Source organism: Penicillium bovifimosum, assembly GCF_028826915.1.
Source record: "Penicillium bovifimosum strain IBT 22155 chromosome Unknown utg000004l_segment0_segment0, whole genome shotgun sequence".
Taxonomy (NCBI): Eukaryota; Fungi; Ascomycota; class Eurotiomycetes; order Eurotiales; family Aspergillaceae; genus Penicillium; species Penicillium bovifimosum.
In genome coordinates this window covers 650,017-671,210 of record NW_026622713.1, presented here as the reverse complement: position 1 = coordinate 671,210, position 21,194 = coordinate 650,017, and the positions used below count along the sequence as shown (strand labels likewise).

The following is a 21,194-nucleotide window of genomic DNA, read 5'->3' as shown; positions in this document are numbered from 1 at the left end:
GAAGCCACACCTGCTAACTGCACAGTATGCATCGATAAAGACTGAAGGTATCACAATAATGATGTTGCCAATGCCGTGGGTGGCATGAATTGCTGTGCTTACAGTCTTACTATTGATATATATTTCCCACTTTCATTGGCAGCCAGGCTCTGCAGCCGCGAGGGCATGGATTCAAACGAGAAAGAGGCACTTTAGATCCCAGTAACTCTTCATCATTGCGTCCATATATCTCATGTCTATATTAAGTAGGGGCAAAGTACACTTCAGATCTTTGTATATCTATCGCAAGAATGGAAGGAATCGTCTCGAGTATTCGTTACGTGAAACAAATTGGTATCTTGCTTGATTTCGCGATATCATGTGCCTGTACTGCCGGACCTCGACATCCTCACCCTTTAACGTTCTCGTAATCTGCTGTGAGGGTTTCCTTGATGATGGCGAGAATAGCGGCCACGTCTTCGTCGCTCAGTCTGAGCTCCCGCTCTTCGACGACAGCGTCCATCAGCACCACCGCAGTGTAATCGGTCTCGCCCTCTTCACCAGCACCCTCCCCTTCTCCATCAACTTCCATTTCATCGTGTCCATTTGCCCCATCGCCGGCATCAGCACTAGACTCGCTGCAGATTCCCACTCCGAGATTGAGGAGCATAACAACCTCGGCTTTCGTCAGCTTGTACGGCTTTAGCTTGACGATCAGGTCTCGGAGAGCAACGTCCATTGGAGTCAGTTCTGTGGATAAGCTCGGGGACGGGGAAGCAGAGGCATTTGGCTCTGTATCTGTAGTACTTGTGGTTCGCAGCGTGCCGGTCATTGCGGCTTGCGATTGTGATATCGATTGAGACGAGGAGGGGCGAGCTGTGTAACGGGGGTATCGTAGGAGGTGGGGAGAGAGACGGCTTGCATAGTTGTGAATCTGGTGCAGACGTTAGTTGAGGGTCCTTCCATGCTTTTGGTCTCTTGTATCTGGTCTCGGAGCATGGGTCTGATCGACTCCGCTTCAACCTGGGTTCGTGGTGTAGCTGCAGTACACCACGTCCCAAATAGCTAGAGCACCAAGGCTATTGAGACTGGCTTACTTCTTTGACAACTGTATTATGGTCTCTAAGATCAGGACTTGGAACCCAGTTCTTCGAATTTGGCGGAGGGTTCGGTGATCGGCGGGGCGGATTGGACGTGAGGTACGCCAGGACCTCGACATTGGTCAAAACGGCGGTTTGGGGGTCAATGATCTGATAAACTCCGTTAACAGTAGTTCGAAGCTTCAGGTTCCATAACTCTTACCCTCATTGTGTCTGTCGTATGTGGTAAGATAGACTGGAGAAAGTCAAGTGATACGAGGGAGGGAAGGAAAATTGTTTGAACTGCCGGCAGAAAGGGGCGGTGTCTATATCGGCCGGCAGATGGACCCTTGAAAGGTGAACTAGGCACTACTGTGTAGTTGTCTCGGAGTGGTAAGAGGCAATGCGGCTAGATCCAGATGTGATAAGAGATGAGTTTGGTGCTATTGGAAATGATCTTGATTCAACGAGGTGTCGGAAATGAGGTAAGAGAAGAGAGAAAGGTTTTCTATGGGCGGAAGCGGATACTAGGTTCAGGTGGAGGTGGGACTCGGGAGGCAGGAAGCATGCCACGAATATGCAACCAAGAAGCTTGTTATAACCGCAGCCTGCAGGTCGTGGGCTACGTCTAAAGAATTACAATTAGGTATTAAGATATGAACAGATTATTCCAGCTAAAACTGTACTGCCTTGTTCCTAACGAGCACCTTCTGCGCCAGTAAAAGACCGGTAGATCAACCTCGAAATGCTCAAAATATGCGAGCGACAGGCATTGCAACAAAAAAAAAAACAGAAACAGAAACAAAAAAAAGTGTGATATCATACAGATCCCAGGAAAGCCATCCGGTCACATTGCAGAAACTTTTGAAAACATGCGCTTACTCTCCCTTGGACTTCTTCTTCTTCTTCTCGTCATCATCTTCGGAGCGCTTGCGCTTCTTTCCATCGTCTTTGCTGGCCTTCTTGGCATCCTTCTTGGACTTCTTCAGGTCCTTCTTGCTAATTGAAGTAGGGTTGCCTGCTGCATCGAAAGTGATCTCGCCACGCTCGAGCTTTCGCTCATATCGCTTCACACTGAGACCGGCCTTGGCAGCCATTTCCTCGATATCGCTCTTCTTCGTCTTCTTCTTGGGTGCCTCATCCTCGGAAGCGTCAGAGTCCTCGTCGGAGTCGGCATCGGCCATCTCCTCATCCTCAACCTCCTCAACAAGCTTCTTCTGCTTCTTGTCCTTCTTGGCAGCAGCAGGCTCCTCGGAAGCCAGAGCATCGGCATCAGGGTTGTACTTGCGGGCCTCCTTCAGGTCGAACTTCTCGGGCTGGGCAGCACCGTTGGGGGCAATTGCAACACCGCGGGGCTTGATAGGCTTGCCCTCCATACCAGCAAGCTTACGCTCAAGGTTGAAGCGGGCCTCTGTACCGAGAGCAGCCTTCTCCTCCTCAGTGACATCGTCAGCCCACTCGGCGAGAGAGTCGACACGGATACCCAGAGAGGCTTTGGCGGCGAGGATACGGGCCATCTTGCCCTTGTTGCGGCCGGTGGCCTGACCGATCAAAGAGGCGTGGTAGAGCAAACCGTACTTAGGAGTGTCGTGCTTGGTCTTGAGGGCACGGAAAAGGGCCTTCTCGGCACCCAGAATCTGGATGGTACTGGCGGGGCTCTTGGACAGGCTGGTAAGGCTGCCGGCGTGAGCGATAAGACGGGCACCAACGAGATCACCGACAAGGGCAGTGAGGTTGGGTGCGATGGCATTCATGCGGGAAGTCAAGTAGCTGGCGAGTTGAGAGCGGTACTCGTAGAATCCAACAACCTGCTCAGCGAGAGCCTGGATGTTCTCCAAATCCTCGGGGCTGATCTCAGTACCCATGGAACGATCGGCAGCGGCCTTGACAGCACCCTCGATCTCCTCGGGAAGAATCTCAGCAAGATCAGCGGACTCCCAGTTGGAGCGCATACCCATCTTCAGAACGAGCTTGGCGTAGGCAATGTTGTCGTTGAGGATCTTAGCCAGCTCGGGGAAGTGCCATCCGTACCATTCCTTGACACGCATGGCGTAGGTGTTCAGCTCCTTGTCAAGATCATCGAGAAGGCCAATGGCCTGGACGATCATAGTGTCGATCTTATCGGGGGAGAACTTGAGCTTGTGACGAGCGAGAGAGTGGGACAGACCAAGGGACATGGTAGACATGTCACTGGGGGCCAGACCGGGAATGAGAGTGGTGAGGTGCTCACGGATGGCACGGAAGATGTCGTTGCAGCTGGAATCAGCGATCAATTGGATGTCAAGACCGGGGAGCTTGCTGATGGCATTGCCTATTCACAACTAGAGTCAGTATGCTTCTGGAAAACAGTACTCAAGAGCCACATACCAAGCTTGACATCGGCAACGGCCAGGGAAACCTTCTTCTCGTCCTTGACGCCGTCGAGAAGCGAGGCCAGGCGGGGGGTGACCTTGCCCTCCATAATGGAGGCAGCCTCCTCCAGAGCTGCGGCAGCACTGTCGAACTTCTTAAAGCTCTTCAATTTGAGACTAGGGACTTTGTTAGCGAGACTGTCGCCGATAATGAATTTTTGCGCCCGCTCAGCGGGTGGATTCATTTCCCACTCAAAATTTTGTCTGGCAGGATTTGCAGAAGGCAATTGACGTACAGGTTGGAGACACCCTCCGCAGTCGAAGCCTCCTCAGCGATATCATCACGCTTGAGGAGCTTCTTGTCCTTGGCCTTCAGCAGGGCATAACCCGCGCTGGTCTCAGTGAGGATGAAGAGCGTCATGGTGCGCGGCCCCGGCGTTTATGGTGAAAAATTAAGAAGAGGGTATGATCTGATAATAGCGAACGATGGACCGAACGGAAAAAGAATACTTAAAAAAATTGGGTGTAGGGCGTCGGCCTCCGGTGTCGTTGGAGGAATTGAATCTAAATTTGCACGAAGAAAAAAAGTTGAAAAGCGGGTGCCACAAGTGGCTTGACTACTGTGTGGCTGTGGATGACTAAGCACCTGCGCCCCGACAGGTCGAATAGAGCTACAGCTGTGCCTCTCCAATCGTTCCATTCACATTTTAACCATGGAGGGCTTATTCTTTAATATCAACGGCGGGTGCGTTGACGTTCTATTGTTCTGATGACTTATCGCTGACTTCCCTAGATATGTCGAGGGCATTGTTCGCGGCTATCGCAACAGCCTATTGAGCGGCCAGAACTATTCCAACCTCACTCAATGCGAGACAATTGACGGTACGATCTATTGATGCTATGAACTACTTTACAGCCCATGTTCTTGTACTCAAACCTGACAACTTGTCATACAGATGTCAAGCTTCAGCTCGCCCCCTCATACGGCGATTTCCTTTCGTCTCTTCCCCCCAACCCCTCCACCTCCGACCTCGCGGGCCGCATGACAGATAAACTAGTCTCTGAATTCAAGTACTTGATCGCACAATCAACTGGCTCCACTGCCAAGTTCCTCGAATACATGACATACGGATACATGATCGACAACATCGCCCTGTTGATCACCGGCACACTCCATGAACGAGACACGAGGGAACTCCTGGAGCGATGTCACCCGCTGGGATGGTTCGAGACACTTCCTGTGCTATGTGTTGCGACGAACATCGAAGAACTGTACAACTCAGTATTGATCGAGACCCCACTGGCTGCTTACTTCAAGGAGAGTCTCAGCCACCAGGACCTAGACGAGCTGAACATCGAGATCGTTCGCAATACCCTCTACAAGAACTACTTGGAGGACTTCTACAATTTCGTCAACACTCACCCAGACTTCAGCGGGACACCAACGCAGGACGTCATGGCGCAGATCCTGCAATTCGAGGCGGACCGCCGCGCTATCAACATCACTCTCAACTCTTTCGGCACCGAGCTGTCCAAGCAGGAGCGAAGGAAGTTGTATCCGGAGTTTGGCCAGCTCTATCCGGAAGGAAGCTTGATGCTGTCCCGTGCCGAGGATGTCGAGGGTGTGGCCTTGGCCGTAAGCGCTGTGGCCGACTACAAAGCATTCTTCGATGCAGTGGGTCTGAGCCAGGGTGGTGGGGGACTCGGTGGTATGGGCGGTGGTCCTGGAGATGGAAAGAGTCTGGAAGATCTTTTCTACCAAAAGGAGATGGATATGTCAAAGCTGGTCTTCACCCGTCAATTCACTCCTGCGGTGGTGTATGCTTGGATGAAACTCAAGGAGCAGGTAAGCCTACGCGATCCGATCTTCTCAGTGTTCAAGGAAAGAAACTAACGTCGTTTAGGAAATTCGAAACGTCACCTGGATTGCGGAATGCATTGCCCAGAATCAGAAGGACAGGATTGGAAATTTCATATCCGTTTTCTGAGCTCGCTCTGGACAATCTACGATATTGTGTTTCTCTACCATCTTGTACCTACCAATCTTCCTGGTTGGCATTTTGCATTGGTTGCCAGCCACTTCTCTTTGTATCGAGTACCCAGTTCTATCTTTAACGTGAGCGCATCTAACCTCTTTTTCCTGGATCGGAAGGTCCAGGTCCTATTTCATTTCGGCTCTATCACATTTCCCATTTAGTACAAGGCTACCTCCGACAAGCAGTAGCAACTATAGTCTGCGTACATACTTCAGCTGATCGTAGAGGCGACCAGTAAAGACAACTCTGTAGGTAAGAGACCATTAATGTCATTGCATGTTGGTAACTAGAGTACATAGATCAGCCAGATTGAACGTCTAGTCCAGGCGATTACATGCAGAAAAAAATTCAATTGAACATTCAGTGCTCATATGTGCAGACGGCAAAGGGTGTGGCAGATATAATATGACAAGAAATTCGAAATAGAGGTGAACAAAGAGCCAGCCAAAGCCAAAGGAGAGCAAGCGACAGAAAGCAGATTTTCCAGAGTACCAAGTCTACTGCGAGCCTGGGTCTATGACAGGGGGAATTGAGGTTGAGATTGGAAAAGAAAACGTGAAATTTTAGGATATAGACGTCTGACAGCAATCAGTCATACTGGAAGAGCACACTGATGCTCTCACCGTGGTGCACACGACGGATGGCCTGGAAGGATATGAGTCAGTATGCGATTGCAATGTGGAAGGAAATGAATGGATATGACTCACCTCGCCGAAAACGTGGCCGACTTCCAAGACCTCGAGCTTGGGGCATCGGCGCAGGTGCTCAACCTGGTCCACGCTGTTGGTGACAACGACTTTGTCGAGGGCGCTAGCGTTGATGCGCTCGATAGCGTCGCCACTCAAGATTCCGTGGGTGACCAGGGCGTATACTTGGGATGCGCCCTCCTTCTTCAGCAACTTGGCGGCGCGAGTAATCGTATTAGAGGTGTCCGCCAGATCGTCAATCAGAATGGTTATCCGATCTCGGACATCGCCAACCAGCATCATGGTGGCATTCTGGCGGTCGGTAATTTTGGTAGGACGGCGTTCCTGCAAAACTGTGAGACTTATATACGAGACTGTGCAAGGACTGCGAAAAACCTACCTTGTGGATCAGGGCAAACTCCATGCCCATTTGGTCTGCAATGGCAGTAGCGCGCTTGGCGCCGCCGGCATCGGGACTGACAATTACAGCCTGCTTGTAATTGGGAATGTTGCGCTGGATATAGCTCTTGAGAAGGGGTCGGCCGTAAAGGTTGTCGACCGGGATATCAAAGAATCCTTGGTACTGCGGATCGTGCAAATCCATGGTGATGATGTGATCGGCGCCGGCGCAGGTAAGCAAATCCGCCACCAGGGTGCCGGCCTGGGCAACCCACTGCTTGTACCCAGGACGTGGCTGGAAGGAACTGATCTTGGCGGATGTGCTACTCGCTGGCTCGTCGGCTCCGTTGACAGACTTGAGGGATTCCGTTGTGTCACTGCGGGGCAGACCATTACCCCGCCGCTTCACAGGGCTACCAGTGCTGTCCTCAATCTGAGCCTTGGCAAGGCCCCCTCTGAAGGTTCTCAATTCCATTCATCAAGCCCAGACCCTCGGGCTTTCCGGGGCCCGGTGTCGGAGGAGTGCTCTCGAATGTGTATCCATTGTTGGGTCGACCCCCCACGGCGGCCTTGACAAGAGGAGCGCCAGCCTTATCGTAAGGTATATCACTTTGACGAGAGTAAGGGAAAAGAGGGAGGACGGCTGTGACTCGTCGGGCCGAGGCAGTCTTGCATGCGGAGATGGTGATGAGAAGCTCTAGCAAGTGGTCGTTGACTTTTCCACCACCAGATTGAATGATGTAAACATCCTTTTCACGGACGGACTCTTGGATTTCGACCCGGGTCTCGCCCACCGCGAACTTGGAGAGCAGAACCTCCGCGGGGGGATGCCGAGCACGCCGCAAATGCTCTGAGTCAACTGAGGGTGGGAGTTGCCTCCGATGACGACAAGATTGCGAACCATGGTGTTTTGTTTTGTGGGTATACCGGAGGCCAGCGTTGAAGGAGGAAAGATCGAGGAGAAAGGCGCTCGGTCCGGTGAAGGAAATCAGGATTGGATAGATTGAGCGGATGGGGAAGGAAAATCTGGGGCGATCTTGATCGGTGAGTCGTCGAGGGATCGGTAGAAATGCAGTAAGGAGAATATAAGGAGAACACTTGAAATTGAAGAAGACAACTGCTACCTCATGGCGGAGCGAGAATCGAGACTTCGAGGGACAAAGACATATAGAAAAAACCGAAGCTGCGAGTCCCGCGACGGGAAAAAAAAAGCCTCTTTTGGTGGAGTGGACTTGTCGTGGATGCCTCAGGTGTCACATAAGCCGCTTTAGGTTAAGCGTATGTCGTGACGACGCAGGGCCCCGCATAAAACGTTCGGAAATGGCGTCGGGCAGGGCGACAGTGACAAAATGGTCAGCAAGTTACTGCTCAGAGCTTCAGATCTTCCATTTGCTTGCACACCCCCCGTAGATATACATGACTTTGCTCAAATCACCAGTTTCTGTGTGAAAAAATCAAAACAAGGAAAGAAGACATGTTCATGTTCAGGTAACTCCCCGACTCCGGTCCCCCCATATTGTGTACTAAGAAACCCATACAAGAGTTTGGCATAACCGTCCCGCCGATGCAATCTTGCTCCGGCAAATCAGTCATTCGCCCGTTCCAACTTCCCTGGTATAGAGTTAGTTCCAGTCTTGCTCGCGGAAGGGGGTGTCTGAGGCTCACAGGTCAAGTTGAACTCCATTGCTCACTCCATAATCCTCTAGTGTAAGCTGATCCTTGAAAGGACGCTCACCCTGGCGTTTGAGGAGAATCTCGTGAGGTTCGCGGCCGATGCGAGCTGCCACTTGGGCTTTGAATAGCTCTGCGTAGTATGTTAGTACTGGCGGATACCAACAACAGAGCGAGGGAGACATACTGATCGGGTCTGACGCAAGGCAAGGGATCGCGGCTTTGGTTCCCAGACGGTCGTTGACATGAACCACAATCATAGGCTCTGAAGACTGCGGAGCGACCGGCTTCTTTTCCTTTTTCACTTTCTTTTCCTTTTCCCGATCTTCCCGCGGCGCATCTCGAGGGTCACGTCGTGGTTGGTCCCGGTCGCGGTCGCCATTTCTGGGTCTATCTCCATACCGGTCTCCATCTCGGTCGCGTCGTGGTGATCGTGGTCGCTCTCGGTATCCTCGTTCTAATCTACGGTCATCGCCGCGGGAATCATCGGTGCGACTTTTGTCCTTCCACCGAAAGCCTCCGGTCTTTTTGGGGCGTTCTCTGTCACCGTCATCCCTTCTGCGGGGGGATCTGCTTCTGGATCGATCGGCCATGGCTGTATAGGGAGAGAAGGTGATGTTGTGTGAGTGCCCAACTGCCCAGATGTAATCTAAACGGAGAAGCTCAAGAGCACGTGACGTTATGCACGGCCAGTGGGGTACACTAAGCCTTAATTAGACTAGCTTGTTTGTTCATCGCAAGCTCTCCTGTCAACCTGTGTTAAGTCCGTTTAGATTCCTCGGTACTTCTACCACTGAATAGACGAGCTGCAATGCAAGCTGTCAGCTAATCTTGCCTGAATTCCACCCCTGCCTAATTCCCACCTGAAAATGCCAGGCCGCCTCAAAGTCCAACGTCCCTCTCCGACGACTGTCTCCTTCACAGTATCGAATGCCCCCCAACGATCGAGTTCTCCAGCCAAGGTCTTATTCGGGCTTCAAATACTGCTGCGCTCAATTGTCTTCCTCTGTGTGATTGCTCTCAGTATCACACGCCTTCGAATCTTCTTATTTCAGGAGGATGGCAGGGTGGTACGCTGGTCAGCCGTATGGTCAAGTCCGCTCGGATCCAAACTGTGTCGCCTGGTGGACTCATATAATCCGCTAGCAATTGTCGTTGTTAGCACATTGGTGATCTACTGTGTCTTCAGAAGAGGATATACTGGTAGGTCAAATGGCGAGTCGCCATGATTAGATCTGTGCATGGCTGATTATTCCGCAGAGGAATCGCTCTTGGTTATTCGAGGGTTCGGAATTCAGACTTCGACATTGTCTTCAACGTATCTTTCTACTGCTGCAACAAGATTTATTCCTACGACACAAATCCAGGACATTGTGATCCACGAGGCTTTCAAGGGCTTCGAAGTCCGCTTCTACTTGGCCGTCATTGTCGAAGGGGAACCTGATGCCTTGGTGGTCTTCCCGGTATGTTCGTACCGTCAGCAGTCTACGCATTAAGCTAATATTGCGAGTAGAACATGTTGCCCAAACGAGAGATTTTGGAGCAAGTTTGGAGAGGGTCGCGGCGATGTCTCTACGATTCGAAGTCATGATTGATATATTACAGCACTAAAACCCTTACACGAGGACATTTTCTGTGCATAAAGCATGTACTAGTCTGAACCAAAGGTGCGGTGCTGTATCAGCGAGTAAGTACATGGGCATTCATTCCTCTGCCGCCTTCGCAGCTTCGCCCTTTGCCAGTCTTCGCTGCTTTATCACGAGTCCTCTTGCATTTTGGACTTCCACCGTGTCCATCTTTGGTTTCTGGTCAACAGGGACATATTTTCCACCGACAACGGCCTCATTTCCACCTTGCCAGACTTTGGCACCTCTGTATGATTTCTTAGAGAAACCAGGTTTCACCTTCTGGTCGTCCATGTTGTCAACGTTTTGATTGCCCTGACTGACAATCAAGTCTAGCATGGCACCCGCTAGGATCTCATCTATCTTGCGTTGCCTCCAGACCGTCCACAGCCGTTCAACTGTACCGCGCAGGCCAAATTTGCTATCGCCCTTGGCACTTGCCCTAGAGCTTTCCATGCTGTCACCAGCATAAACCCAGTTCAAGGAATCAAGGCGACTGCCAGAGCCTGGTTCGGGGAAGATGCAGTCCTCAAGAACCAGCGGAGCATCATCGGCCATTGCATAGGTCGGCTTGCGCGGGTTCTTGGAAATGTCCAGCAATTCGGGGACAATCGATGGGGACTCATATCCCTGCCCCACCAAGAACAGGATTGCAACCATGTGTCGTACCTGGTGCCACAAAAAGGCGGAACCGTGGAGGTTGAATGAGTAGACCTGAGGAATGCTTTGAGAGACCGTGTCGGGAGTTGTCGTATCCGGCTCGGGGATCACGCCTTCTTTGGCCTGGAAGCCAGCTCGGCCAACATAACCCAAGGGGTTAACCTTGGGATTGACGGCCTCGATACTGGAGTGATGGATGATACGCTCAAAGTTATCAATCTGTTTGTTGGTATCCAGCTTGCAGAAGTTCCGGAAATCATGTGTGCCCTCGAAATATTTGGCTGCTTCGCGCATAGCCTCGATATCGAGCCAGCCCTCACGGAACTCAGCACGCGGTCCTTTGCCATTTTGTGCCCGATTCTCGAATCCGGCAGGTCCAGGGGTTGGAGAGAACGCGGGATTGGTGAAGAAGTACCTGTATCGCCGCTCACGGCAGGAGAAACGTGCATCGAAACCAGGCGGCGGGTTGGGACACCATGCGAGAACTCGGATGTCTTCCGGGAGTACCCTGTTTAGAACGGCGATGTAGTTCAACTCATCTGCAACATCATCCCATTCCTTTTCAGTAGCTCCCGAATCAATATTCATTGCATCCTGGCCCTCAACAGGGGGCTTGGGCTTGGGGCGGTTACTGCGGACTCTCAACCCAATGACTTGCCCAAAAGCGCTCACGCCCTTATCCGTACGTCCTGCTTTGGAGTACTCGCATCCATCCCAGTACAGGTGATAGGGGCGCATCGGCACCCTCACCCCGTTCTCGGTCGGTTCCATGTCCGAGGTTGTCTCAGGGAAGATGAGCCGAGTGCGCCGCAATGCCTTCCACAGAATCTCCTCAACTGTGGGCAGAGGTGTGGTGTTGCCATTGGTATGCTCGAGTCCATTGTACGCTTGGCCCAAGTATGCGAACTTGAGCGCAATATACCGCGTCGAGTACTTGGAGGGGTCAAAATCGCGATCAAGTCTGGGAGGCTTTGCGGCTTTGATAAACCGCGAGGGCGCAGGCGCCGTGGTAATATCTTCGGGAGGAGAGTGTGGCCGCTTTTTAGGATTATTGCAGGGCTCGGGGGGCGGGATCGCGGGTTCGTGGACGTCGGTAGAGATGGGCGCAGATGGCTTGTTTGCCTCCTGTGACGGGGTTTCCGCTGGCGCTGTGAACTCGGTGGTCCGAGAGTGAAGCTGGCGCTCCAGTTCGGTAATGCGCGCAATGAGGCTGGAGTTACTCCATGCCGAGTAGTCGAGTTGCATCTTGTTGTCGGTGTTTGCCATATTTTGGGATGTTGGGGCGCGAGGCTGGCACATGTGTCCTGTATGCCTGATGGCCTGTATGTTGCAACTCAATGGAAAGAGCCTTGCTGGCGCTTTCCACATACCAGTTATGCAACGGAGGGTGCGTCTGGACTCGATGTGGACGTTGGCCCTGGAGAAAATAGAAATTGAAAAAAAGTCCGCGGAAGAGGGTCTGGTGTATTTTACGTATTGCCTTCTGTATTGCTGTGTAATTACCAAATCTCGATCCCATGTTCTGCATGTATTTAATGTATATCGATGTATCCAGGAGCATTTGGGACCCAATTAATACCATAAAGACCATTTAAATAGTCTGCTAGTCGATTCTAGTGGTTTTAGTAAATCCAAATGGCACAACGTGGGGTTGTAGAAACAATATATCGACAGCCGTGTCTATCTCATCCGCCAAGCACAGAACCTCCATTATCACTCTACCTCACCTCTACCTTGAACAGACCCGTCCTCATAGCGTTCAGAGAACGTGGGACATACCTATTCCCATACATCACATAGATCATCTTGCATTTATACCAGATCCAAGTACCTGGAGAGCATCTGGAATACACCAACCGAAGGATGCGCGCCAGTGGTCCAACAGTTAGTTAAGAAGAGCGGCACATGGAACCCTTCGACAGCAATTCTACAATGGCCGAAACAACTTCTCCCCCAGAAAAAGATTCAACAGTTTCATTACTTCTGCTGGGAGATGCAGGGTGCGGAAAGTCAACATTTCTAGCGTGAGTACACACGCCTCGTCCCTGCAATCCATTCTTCAATCGCGGCGTTCAGGTGAGAGCCTGCCATCTCTAAGCCTTGAACGATCTATGCGCACAAGCCTGTATGGGAGTATACTAACATCATCCAGTCGACTCAAGAATGGGAGACAGTCTCCATCAGGGCAACCTCAAATTGGCCCAAACAGTCTCGAAGTATTGCGAGATAGTGATCAGCCCTTCATTTACGACATCCGATTCTCGAAGAAAACATTTACATTAGAACTTTACGATACATCTAATCCAAACCAGCATTGGTCTACTCTCCGGCCTGATCTGGCTGTTATCGCCTTTGATATCTCCAACCGAGATACGCTCGCAGGTCTAAGAGACGTAAGTCCATATAAGTTATACCTTCGGGGCAGTTGTTAGTTTATGCTGAATCTCAATGCTTCTCCAGTGGCGAAACGACATCACTCGGTACTTTCAGTATGGCCACGGCGAGCGACTGCCGGTCATGATGCTGGGTCTGAAAAGGGACTTACGAAGAGAAGGCGACGGCATTATCTACCCGCAGGAGGTAAGTGAACTGAAGGAGAATCATATCTGGGGGTACCTGACTGGATCATCTAGGGTTATCGTATTGCCCAGGAGCTTCGGTGTGATAGGTATGCTGAATGTTCGGCTGTTACGGGCGAGCTGCTTGCAGAGACATTCGAAGACCTCGCTAGATTGGCAGCGATGACAGCGACTGAGAAGGGTGGCCAGTCGGAGGGGGCCTCCTGTGTTATTCTTTGAATGTATATTTGTTGCTAACTTGCTACTCTGTCTTCCTTTTATACCCATGTATGGTACCTCGGGGTCAATGCTGAATGCTACACATCTTCGAATAAGTCATCTAGACAGATTTGAGACCGATGCTAGGTACCTGCGAAAGAATGCAGATATGTTTGCAAATGCTCGCGGCCACTTTGTATACTTAATTGTGCCTATGATAAGGTACCCCGCCTAGATCGTATATTGTACTCCGCGATGCAGCCGGCCCATGGTTTACTTGTTCTATCAAGCAGAAGAACCTGGGCCTGGTCTCTGGTAGACAGGATGAGACAACATTGCTTGTGTACTGCATACTACCTACCCTACACCCGCAGTATGCATGGCAGCATAGGTAGACAAGAGTTACCACAATCACATCTACATTCTACAGTCTACCTTACACTACGTGCCAACTGGAGATGATACCAAGCACAACCTTTTCAGATTACTAGCAAACACACAGGGAGAAACCAAGGTAACGATTAAGTCCACCTTGTGAATTGACAGCACAGGGCTTTCCCCCAGAAGCTTCGTAAAAAAAAGCAACTGGATCTCTTTCCCTCATAAGCGCCAGTCAATGATTGGCATGACAATTCCTCCCCGATGCAAACCATGAAAGTAAAAAAAATGTGCTGGTAAAATGAGACCACTGAGGCAAAAGAATTCAAGGGTTCCCGGTGAAAGTTCGTTTTCTTCTGCTGTTTTTCAGTTTTGGGGTTTTGGAGAATTGCACACAAAGACTAGGATAGACATGTCAAGGGAATTTGCGGGAGATTGGTATCCATTGCTGTGAATGGAGTAGGTGTATGAAAAGAAGACAAGAGCATTTTCTTCGATTCCTGGGTCTCGGAGAACTCAGAGAATCATCACAATCATCCCGGATCGCCAGACATTTTTTTAAACTTCCCCCCTCTCAACGACTATCCTCATCAACGCGAAGCAATTTACCACTTGGCCTCACCAGCGGCGGGCTGAGCCTCAGCCCACTCGGTGGTAGCGGGAGCAGAGCTGGCAGCCCAGTCGGCACCCTCGGCATCCCAGCTGGTGGTACCAGCAGCAGTGGCAGCAGAGGCAGCAGCGAAGGCAGTGCCGGGGTTACCAGCGCCAGGAGCGGAAGCATCCCAGTTCTCACCGGCGAAACCAGACTCGACGGCACCAGCGCCAATCTCCTCAGCACCGGGGACCTTGGTCTCATCAGCAATCTCCTTGTTCTCCTCGGCCTCGGGGTCGCGGTAGAAGTAGAGATCGACAACGGTGTCCCACTCGGTCTCGCGGGTAGCGAGAGTACCGCGGAGACGGAGGACCTCACGGGCAAGCATCCACCAGACGAGACCGATGGCGTGACGACCCTTGTTGTTAGTGGGGATGGCAACATCGACGAAGTCGGTGGGAGAGTCAGTGTCGCAAAGGGCAATGACGGGGATGTTGACGTAGGAGGCCTCCTTGATGGCCTGGGCATCAGTGCGGGGATCGGTCACAATGATGAGACGGGGCTCCTTGAAAGAGCGGGTGATGTAGTTGGTGAAGTTACCGGGGGTGAAACGACCGGCGATGGCGGTGGCACCGGTGTGGGAAGCGAACTTCAGGACAGCACGCTGGCCGTAGGGACGAGCGGAGATAACACAGACATCGGCGGGGTTGTCAATGGCGGCGATGATACGGGCGGCCAGGACGATCTTCTCCCTATTCCAGTCAAGCACGAATTAGACACCAGTACGCTGTTAGGAGTAATTTTGCATTTGCGCATACCAGGTCTTGCCGATGTTCAGGACGTTGACACCGTCGGCGCGGAGCTTCCAGAGGTAAGGCTCCATGTGCACCTGGAGGTTCTTGGAACCAAGGTGGCACTGAGCGGCAAGGAGCATCTCAATGTCCTGCGCGGTAGGGTTGAAAACCGGGGGGAGCTGGGAAGGGGCCATGTCGGGCGATTGATGGATTGATGTGTTGGAGGATCAATCGTCTGGCTCTTGTCGTGGTGATGGAGAGAAAAAGGTCAAAGCCAAGCCGCGAAATTGTTGCACTGTCGCGATTCGGGAGAATTTCGCTTGCGTGCGCTAGGGCTAGGGCTGGAGAATACCTATGATTATGTAAATTATCTTGGCACCGGACCCGTGACCTCGGAGCGGGTCAATTTTCACGTGATCCTTTCTGCCTGGGGCATAAACACCCTCGATTGAGACTAGCGTAACTTAACCTCCGGCCGCAAGATTTCCCGATGAAAGGTCGATAGAAAAGAGTTGAGTTATTACAATAGAAGCTGTCCACTCACTAGTAACGCCCACCATGCCTCCGCGCATCTCAATCCAGCCCTCTCTGAAGGCATTGACTGGTACGGCAATCAAATCCAGCAGCATGGATCGTTAAGTCACGCTAACCAACACTTCGTTCAGGATACACCCCGTTGTCCAATTCGATCAACACTTCCGTCAGAGCCGCATCTAGCAAGGCTGGAGAGCGGAGGAAACATGACCCTTTTCTGATGGCACAGGCGCGCCAGCGCAAGGCAGCGAATGTCTCTCGCCAAAAGGTCCTTGCAGAGGAACGCGAGTCCTCGCTCGGAGACCCAGTCAAGAGTCAACCCACACCGTTTATCCTAGAGATGACAGCAATCCAAACCGATTCGAACATTTCATCGTCTTTGGCCGATGATCTAAACTATTACTTGAAGTCGAACGAGCTGGATGCCGCCCTCGCCTTTGCGAAGGACTTGGCCGAACCGCTTCAAAACCCCGATCGAAACATAGCCGATCCCCAAGCTGAACGAGAGAGAATGGAAAAGCACAACCAACAGCACAAAAATGCCCAAGAAGCGATCAGCAGAATTGTTAACCTGAACAACGGCAACACGAAGGACCGCGTGCGCCTCAACATCACCAAGTGCATTGAAACATTTGGACGACACTATACAGACTCTACTCTTCCACCAAAGCCGCCGGGTGTAACTCACCCATCTGGGCCTGTTCATCCAGAGCGCGCACCACGCATTGGACCAGATACTGGTTCTGCGGAGGTGCAAGCCGCGATTCTGACTGTCAAAATCATGAACCTCTCCCGACACCTCGAGACTGCCAATAAGGACAAGCACAACAAGCGTAACCTCCAACTACTCGTTCACAAGCGCCAGAAGCTACTCCAGTATGTCCGCAGGAAGGAGCGCGGAGGCCCTCGGTGGCAACACCTGATGGAAACATTGGGATTATCTGACGCTGCTTGGAAGGGAGAGGTAGCCCTATGAAGGGAAAGCTTTCAATATGTGGTCTCTGGTCTCTTTTCACCATTCCCTCTGCGGTGATTGGCTGGCTTTGAAAAGCATCAGCGTGTTACCTTGTATCATCTATCTAGGAGCTAGCGAGGGGTTGTTGGTCCGTGTCTCTATTTTCTTTTTTATCTGCAGAGCATCTGTACAAATAGCATCTTTTCTTTTTCACAATGGTCTTCATGTTCAGAAAGAACCAAGGGCAAGGTTTGTCCCGTGTCGACAGCCTGAGGTTCTGACATTTTGCCAAGTATACTTGAGGCGCTGAAAGCCCAACATTTTGCGATGGCTCCCTGGGTGTGACAAACCATGACCACTTCAAGATTGATTAGAAAGGTCAGATATACCTGTTTCTTATGAACTAATGGACTCATTAAGGCTCCATTCGAAGTCCCTCGGCATTAGCATGAATAGGCACATAGTCATCAAATAGCGGTTCTCACCATGAATTGGCAAAGGAAGTATGACGAGCTATTAGTCTACGCCTGCATTGAAGCCGATATGACATACTCCGTACAATACATGGATAGAATAGCTGCAAGATAGAATAACATACACTTTATCTGTTGTCACATTATTCAACTGGGTTCAAATATCTACCACTCCACAACAGACCAATGCACGGAACAATAGCTCTCGCTAGTTCCAATTAACATTTGCCAGGTCGAAGAGCGTGGGATAGCACAAGTAAAATCTTTCGAAGTATCCAAAATGACACTCTTGCCAAAAGAAAAAGGGTCGACCGCCTGACCAATCAGGCATTTGGACAGCAACCGGGCGTCTACCTGAACGCCCAACACGAGGGACACAAGTAGCAGATTTACCGGGTGCCTTCAATGGCACGAGGGGGACTTGCGGAGTCCCGGCGACGTTTCTGGATGTCGCGGCGGCGTCGCCGGAGAGCGCGTCTTTTCGCAAGAAGTCGCATAAACTCTTTATGGGTTTCTTCCATGTGTCCTTTCATCTTCTCACATAATTTCTGATCCATTCCCACATAGACCCAGAGGTCTTTGTCAAACCCAAGACGTGAAACCCAATCTTCGGGCTCCGGCCACTTGGTGTATCTAAAATCCACACTTGGGCACGCTTTCCCCATGGCGAAATCACGCTGCACACTTGGGACCACTTGCCACGTGAGGGTCCCGGGCAGACGTCGGTTTGGGCCAATCCTGCGTCGACGGAGAGCGTTCTGCGCCTTTTGAAGCGCCTCCTGGTCCTGAGGACTTGCTTGCAGAGCCGTGCGAAGGCGGCTTGGGGTCTTTGGCATGTATCGCTCTACATGCTTTTTGGCATAGTCCCGTGCCTGAATGTACAACTGCGACTTTCTAGACATGGGTTCATAGATTGTGCCGCGGAATTCGCGGGGAATATGAGGTTCGGCGGGGAACCACTCGTCCTTCTTGGAGGTATTTTGAGGGGAATCATCGGAGCTTGCAGAGGGAGAGTCCGATTCGGGGACTTGGAAATGTCCTTGGTGATTGAAATTTTCTGGGAAGACCTTGTCGTCTGACTTGTGCGGAAGAATCTTGGAGAAACGCACACGCTTGGGGACATGTTGTCCACTCAGATCCTCAGATGCATCGGAGACTGTAGCGCGTGTGTCCTTGTTATCTTGACCAGCTTGGTCTCCTACCGTAGAGTCATCCTCGTCGTCCTCATCATAAATGAAGTAATCTGGGTCGAACCCATAACTACATCCTGGAGGATGCGGGATGACATCCGGAGATGGTTGTCGCTTGCGTTTCTTCGGGGCACCGTCTTCAAGCGCTTGAACTTCTTGAACTTTCTCTGGCTGAGCTGGAACTGGCTTTTGTGGTGGGTTTGAGCTCCCGGCACGCATACGCGCAAGCAATGCTGGGTCAAAGCCACGGGGATCTAGGTCGTAAGTGTATTTTTTGCGCTGAGTGGCACGAGAAGTACGCGCACTGCCGGGTGAAGATTGGTCGATATGAGAGCGCGGGGTAAAGAATTGGCTGCGAGACCCTGCAGAGGAAGGGGGGGCGGAGGATGGCGTTCGTGTGGAAGGATCGTTGTCAACTGCAGGCTGAGGTTCACCAACTGAGGATACAATGTCAGCAACTAGAATGGTACGTCATAAAGTGTAGGGTACTTGCCGGCTGCGCTCTCTGTCGCTTGAGACACGTTTCCTCGTCGCCAGAGTCGAGTAACTGAATCAAAGATCCACCGACTCCATCCAGCTTGGGCTTGGTTTGGCGGCAAGGCGGAAGGCAGTGTGGCGGCCGAATCGACGTTGTTGTGGTCAGTAGCGGGTGCTGCATTTGGACGTTGGGCGATAGGGGTTGAGTAGACAGACCGAGCATCTTCCCCCTGCTGAGCGAGGAGCTGCGGAGTACGGTAGATGGTGCGATCGATTCGTCCGTTCCTTTCGGCTTCGCGTCGGCGGGCGCGGTCCGCATATGTCCTGCGAGGGGTGCCGCGGGGACGGTTTCCCATATTGTTTGGGGTTTGAAGTACTAGTTTGTGGCGTTTTGCGGCAGGATCATCGTCTTCCGACACTCGGCTGCGTTTCCTAGAAGTCGGCTCTTCCGTGCTGGTCAGCGCGGATTCATCTGGGGATTCAACATCCTCCAGCGTGGTAGGCTGGGGACGGGGACGAATTATGCGGGGGAAGTTTCTCCAGGGAGAGGGAGGTGTCCACGGAAGTGACCAGGGGATGCGACTGAGCTTGTCATAGAGCTGTCCTTTGGGTAAAGGGGGCCAGGCATAATGCATTACGGGTGTCTTTGGAAGCGATGGAGCTGGCGATGGGGTGCCACCCAAAGCTTTGCGAATGCGACGGCTCATTTCGTCCTTGATTATTGGCACAGCGCTCCATGGGAAAGCCCTCGAGGGACGTTTGGTGATGCGATTTCGAACCACGTGTTTTGGGATGGGAGGGGGCAACCTACGGGACTCAGATTCCTCGATAGATGGAAGTACAGTGATGGAATCAGGTTGAGTGCCAGCGTGGGATTCGGTCTGGGTGTTGGGCTCGGCGGCGGGAGCGGCCTCCTTCTTGCCCTTTGCGCCACTCTGATAGAAGCACGCGTTAATCATGAATGGCTACGACATGTGGATTCCAAACTTACCTTCTTCCGGCTAGTTTTCTTGGCCGGCTTCCGCTTTGGAGCAGGTTTGCGCTGCGTCGCGGGCTGAGTCTCCGAGGCCGGCTGTGCCTCTGGAGCACTCTCGAAAACATTCTTCTCCTGCGCCGATGCACTCCTCGTCCGACGTGGGCGCGGTTGCCAGGAATCGGGGCGTGTGACTTTCTCAGACCGTAGTCTCATCTTGGCGATAACTCAAGATCGGGAAAGGAGGTGGGTGTCGGAGATCAGTGCGAGAAGGAGGCGATATTGAATGAGGAACTATGGAAAGAAGGTTGAAGGGTAGCGAGTAGAGTCGATCAGGAGACTCTGGCGAGGATTCCAAAAGGCTTTGAAAGGCTTTGAAAGCTTTGAAGTTCTGGAATAAAAGATAGTGTCTGATGGAGAGGAGAGAGAAGAAGAGAAGAGGGGGAAACAAAAGGAGGGTAAAAGTAAACAAAGCTCCTACGCGATCAGATGGTGAATAGGAAGGAGCCGTTGCCTGGGCTCACACTGGGGCAAACATATAACTTTTGAAATTCGGAAGGTGCAAGAGGGCAGAATGTTTTCTATTCGGGCGGTGTGGACCAACACCTCATTATTCAGTAGCAAAGCAAGGGAGCTGAAGGTACCAATACATGTATTTACAATAGTACGGGTCGGACAGGCCGGCCATTTGGTATTTAAGGGTTACGAACGGTATTCAGTAAACACAAACAACGGTTGTCTATAGTTATAGACTTAAAGGTTTCTATAGCATAACTCGCGTCCTTCATAATTCATTCATAGGTACTAGGTAGCTATCACCTCCCTATGTATAGGTACCTACGGAGCTTGTGGAAAATAGGTTCAAGACTTCATGGATGCTTGTGCGTTCTATATATTCAGCGGGCAGGTTTCCATAGCCCTGTACCTACCTATGGAATGGTAATTCCATTTTATTATCATCACAATAGCCTTTTGATTTCTTTAGAATTGACACAGAACGCTAATTATTCTTATCAATGGCTATCCTGAAACAAGGTGATAAAATAGACTCGTTGGTTGTTGAGATAATATACCTATCGTATTTACTATGTGTTTGAAATTTGGGGGTGGTCGGGTCGTGACTCGTGTACATGGCCGACTCGTTTACCGAATACGATAGGTCGGCGCGACGGAATATGGGCACATATATCTGTTCTCGAGCATAATAGTAGCAGATAGGTAAGCGAAAACCTGGAATAGGCTAAGTGCAAGGGAAAGCAATGCAGACGGCTTGGAGGGCTGCAAAGAGGACGCTAATTCGTGCTGGCAATTTAGAGGGTAGCGGAGCAAAAGCAACTAACAGTTGAAGTATCGACGAAGGCAGGATACTCGACGAAGGGCAATAGAAACACGCACAACAAATAGTAACGCGCAGAGAAACTCGAAACGGCTAGACCATTGTGTGCAATTCACAAGTTCACATTCATAATCACCGAATTCATACGGAATAAGTCGGGGTAAAAGAGCACGATTGTGCGTGCCGTGCATGAATTTTGGAGGGAGAATCGTGGTCTTTTCACCTAGCG

General features: G+C 51.4%; 11 protein-coding genes across 11 annotated transcripts; 4 read left to right on the top strand and 7 right to left on the bottom strand.

Moving 5' to 3' along the window:
* Positions 1-388: 388 nt before the first annotated feature.
* On the bottom strand, positions 389-1,287 carry N7515_004542 (uncharacterized protein; the record flags this gene model as incomplete). Its single annotated transcript, XM_056665286.1, has 3 exons — positions 389-913; positions 1,077-1,229; positions 1,282-1,287. The coding sequence occupies 3 exons, from the start codon at positions 1,285-1,287 to the stop codon at positions 389-391; spliced, it is 684 nt and encodes a 227-aa protein (XP_056522236.1).
* A 649-nt stretch (positions 1,288-1,936) lies between these two features.
* Positions 1,937-3,830, bottom strand: nop58 (RNA-processing protein NOP58; the record flags this gene model as incomplete). Its single annotated transcript, XM_056665285.1, has 3 exons — positions 1,937-3,369; positions 3,426-3,586; positions 3,706-3,830. The coding sequence occupies 3 exons, from the start codon at positions 3,828-3,830 to the stop codon at positions 1,937-1,939; spliced, it is 1,719 nt and encodes a 572-aa protein (XP_056522235.1).
* Positions 3,831-4,122: 292 nt separating this feature from the next.
* Positions 4,123-5,397, top strand: N7515_004540 (H(+)-transporting V0 sector ATPase subunit d; the record flags this gene model as incomplete). The annotated part of the gene is made up of 4 exons (XM_056665284.1): positions 4,123-4,154; positions 4,203-4,291; positions 4,366-5,255; positions 5,314-5,397. The coding sequence occupies 4 exons, from the start codon at positions 4,123-4,125 to the stop codon at positions 5,395-5,397; spliced, it is 1,095 nt and encodes a 364-aa protein (XP_056522234.1).
* A 636-nt stretch (positions 5,398-6,033) lies between these two features.
* On the bottom strand, positions 6,034-7,005 carry N7515_004539 (ribose phosphate diphosphokinase subunit PRS5; the record flags this gene model as incomplete). The annotated part of the gene is made up of 3 exons (XM_056665283.1): positions 6,034-6,090; positions 6,153-6,476; positions 6,532-7,005. The coding sequence occupies 3 exons, from the start codon at positions 7,003-7,005 to the stop codon at positions 6,034-6,036; spliced, it is 855 nt and encodes a 284-aa protein (XP_056522233.1).
* A 1,186-nt stretch (positions 7,006-8,191) lies between these two features.
* On the bottom strand, positions 8,192-8,794 carry N7515_004538 (ubiquitin-like protein HUB1; the record flags this gene model as incomplete). The annotated part of the gene is made up of 1 exon (XM_056665282.1): positions 8,192-8,794. The coding sequence occupies one exon, from the start codon at positions 8,792-8,794 to the stop codon at positions 8,192-8,194; it is 603 nt and encodes a 200-aa protein (XP_056522232.1).
* Positions 8,795-9,070: 276 nt separating this feature from the next.
* Positions 9,071-9,792, top strand: N7515_004537 (PIG-H family GPI synthesis protein; the record flags this gene model as incomplete). The annotated part of the gene is made up of 3 exons (XM_056665281.1): positions 9,071-9,404; positions 9,462-9,664; positions 9,715-9,792. 3 exons carry the CDS (start codon positions 9,071-9,073, stop codon positions 9,790-9,792), a joined length of 615 nt encoding a protein of 204 aa, XP_056522231.1.
* A 112-nt stretch (positions 9,793-9,904) lies between these two features.
* Positions 9,905-11,752, bottom strand: N7515_004536 (pseudouridine synthase DEG1; the record flags this gene model as incomplete). Its single annotated transcript, XM_056665280.1, has 1 exon — positions 9,905-11,752. The coding sequence occupies one exon, from the start codon at positions 11,750-11,752 to the stop codon at positions 9,905-9,907; it is 1,848 nt and encodes a 615-aa protein (XP_056522230.1).
* A 666-nt stretch (positions 11,753-12,418) lies between these two features.
* Positions 12,419-13,284, top strand: N7515_004535 (uncharacterized protein; the record flags this gene model as incomplete). Its single annotated transcript, XM_056665279.1, has 4 exons — positions 12,419-12,510; positions 12,639-12,879; positions 12,947-13,066; positions 13,120-13,284. 4 exons carry the CDS (start codon positions 12,419-12,421, stop codon positions 13,282-13,284), a joined length of 618 nt encoding a protein of 205 aa, XP_056522229.1.
* A 962-nt stretch (positions 13,285-14,246) lies between these two features.
* Positions 14,247-15,221, bottom strand: rps0 (40S ribosomal protein uS2; the record flags this gene model as incomplete). The annotated part of the gene is made up of 2 exons (XM_056665278.1): positions 14,247-14,985; positions 15,052-15,221. 2 exons carry the CDS (start codon positions 15,219-15,221, stop codon positions 14,247-14,249), a joined length of 909 nt encoding a protein of 302 aa, XP_056522228.1.
* Positions 15,222-15,585: 364 nt separating this feature from the next.
* Positions 15,586-16,537, top strand: N7515_004533 (mitochondrial 37S ribosomal protein uS15m; the record flags this gene model as incomplete). The annotated part of the gene is made up of 2 exons (XM_056665277.1): positions 15,586-15,631; positions 15,693-16,537. 2 exons carry the CDS (start codon positions 15,586-15,588, stop codon positions 16,535-16,537), a joined length of 891 nt encoding a protein of 296 aa, XP_056522227.1.
* An 841-nt stretch (positions 16,538-17,378) lies between these two features.
* Positions 17,379-19,845, bottom strand: N7515_004532 (uncharacterized protein; the record flags this gene model as incomplete). Its single annotated transcript, XM_056665276.1, has 3 exons — positions 17,379-18,616; positions 18,748-19,591; positions 19,648-19,845. The coding sequence occupies 3 exons, from the start codon at positions 19,843-19,845 to the stop codon at positions 17,379-17,381; spliced, it is 2,280 nt and encodes a 759-aa protein (XP_056522226.1).
* Between the last annotated feature and the right edge of the window lie 1,349 nt (positions 19,846-21,194).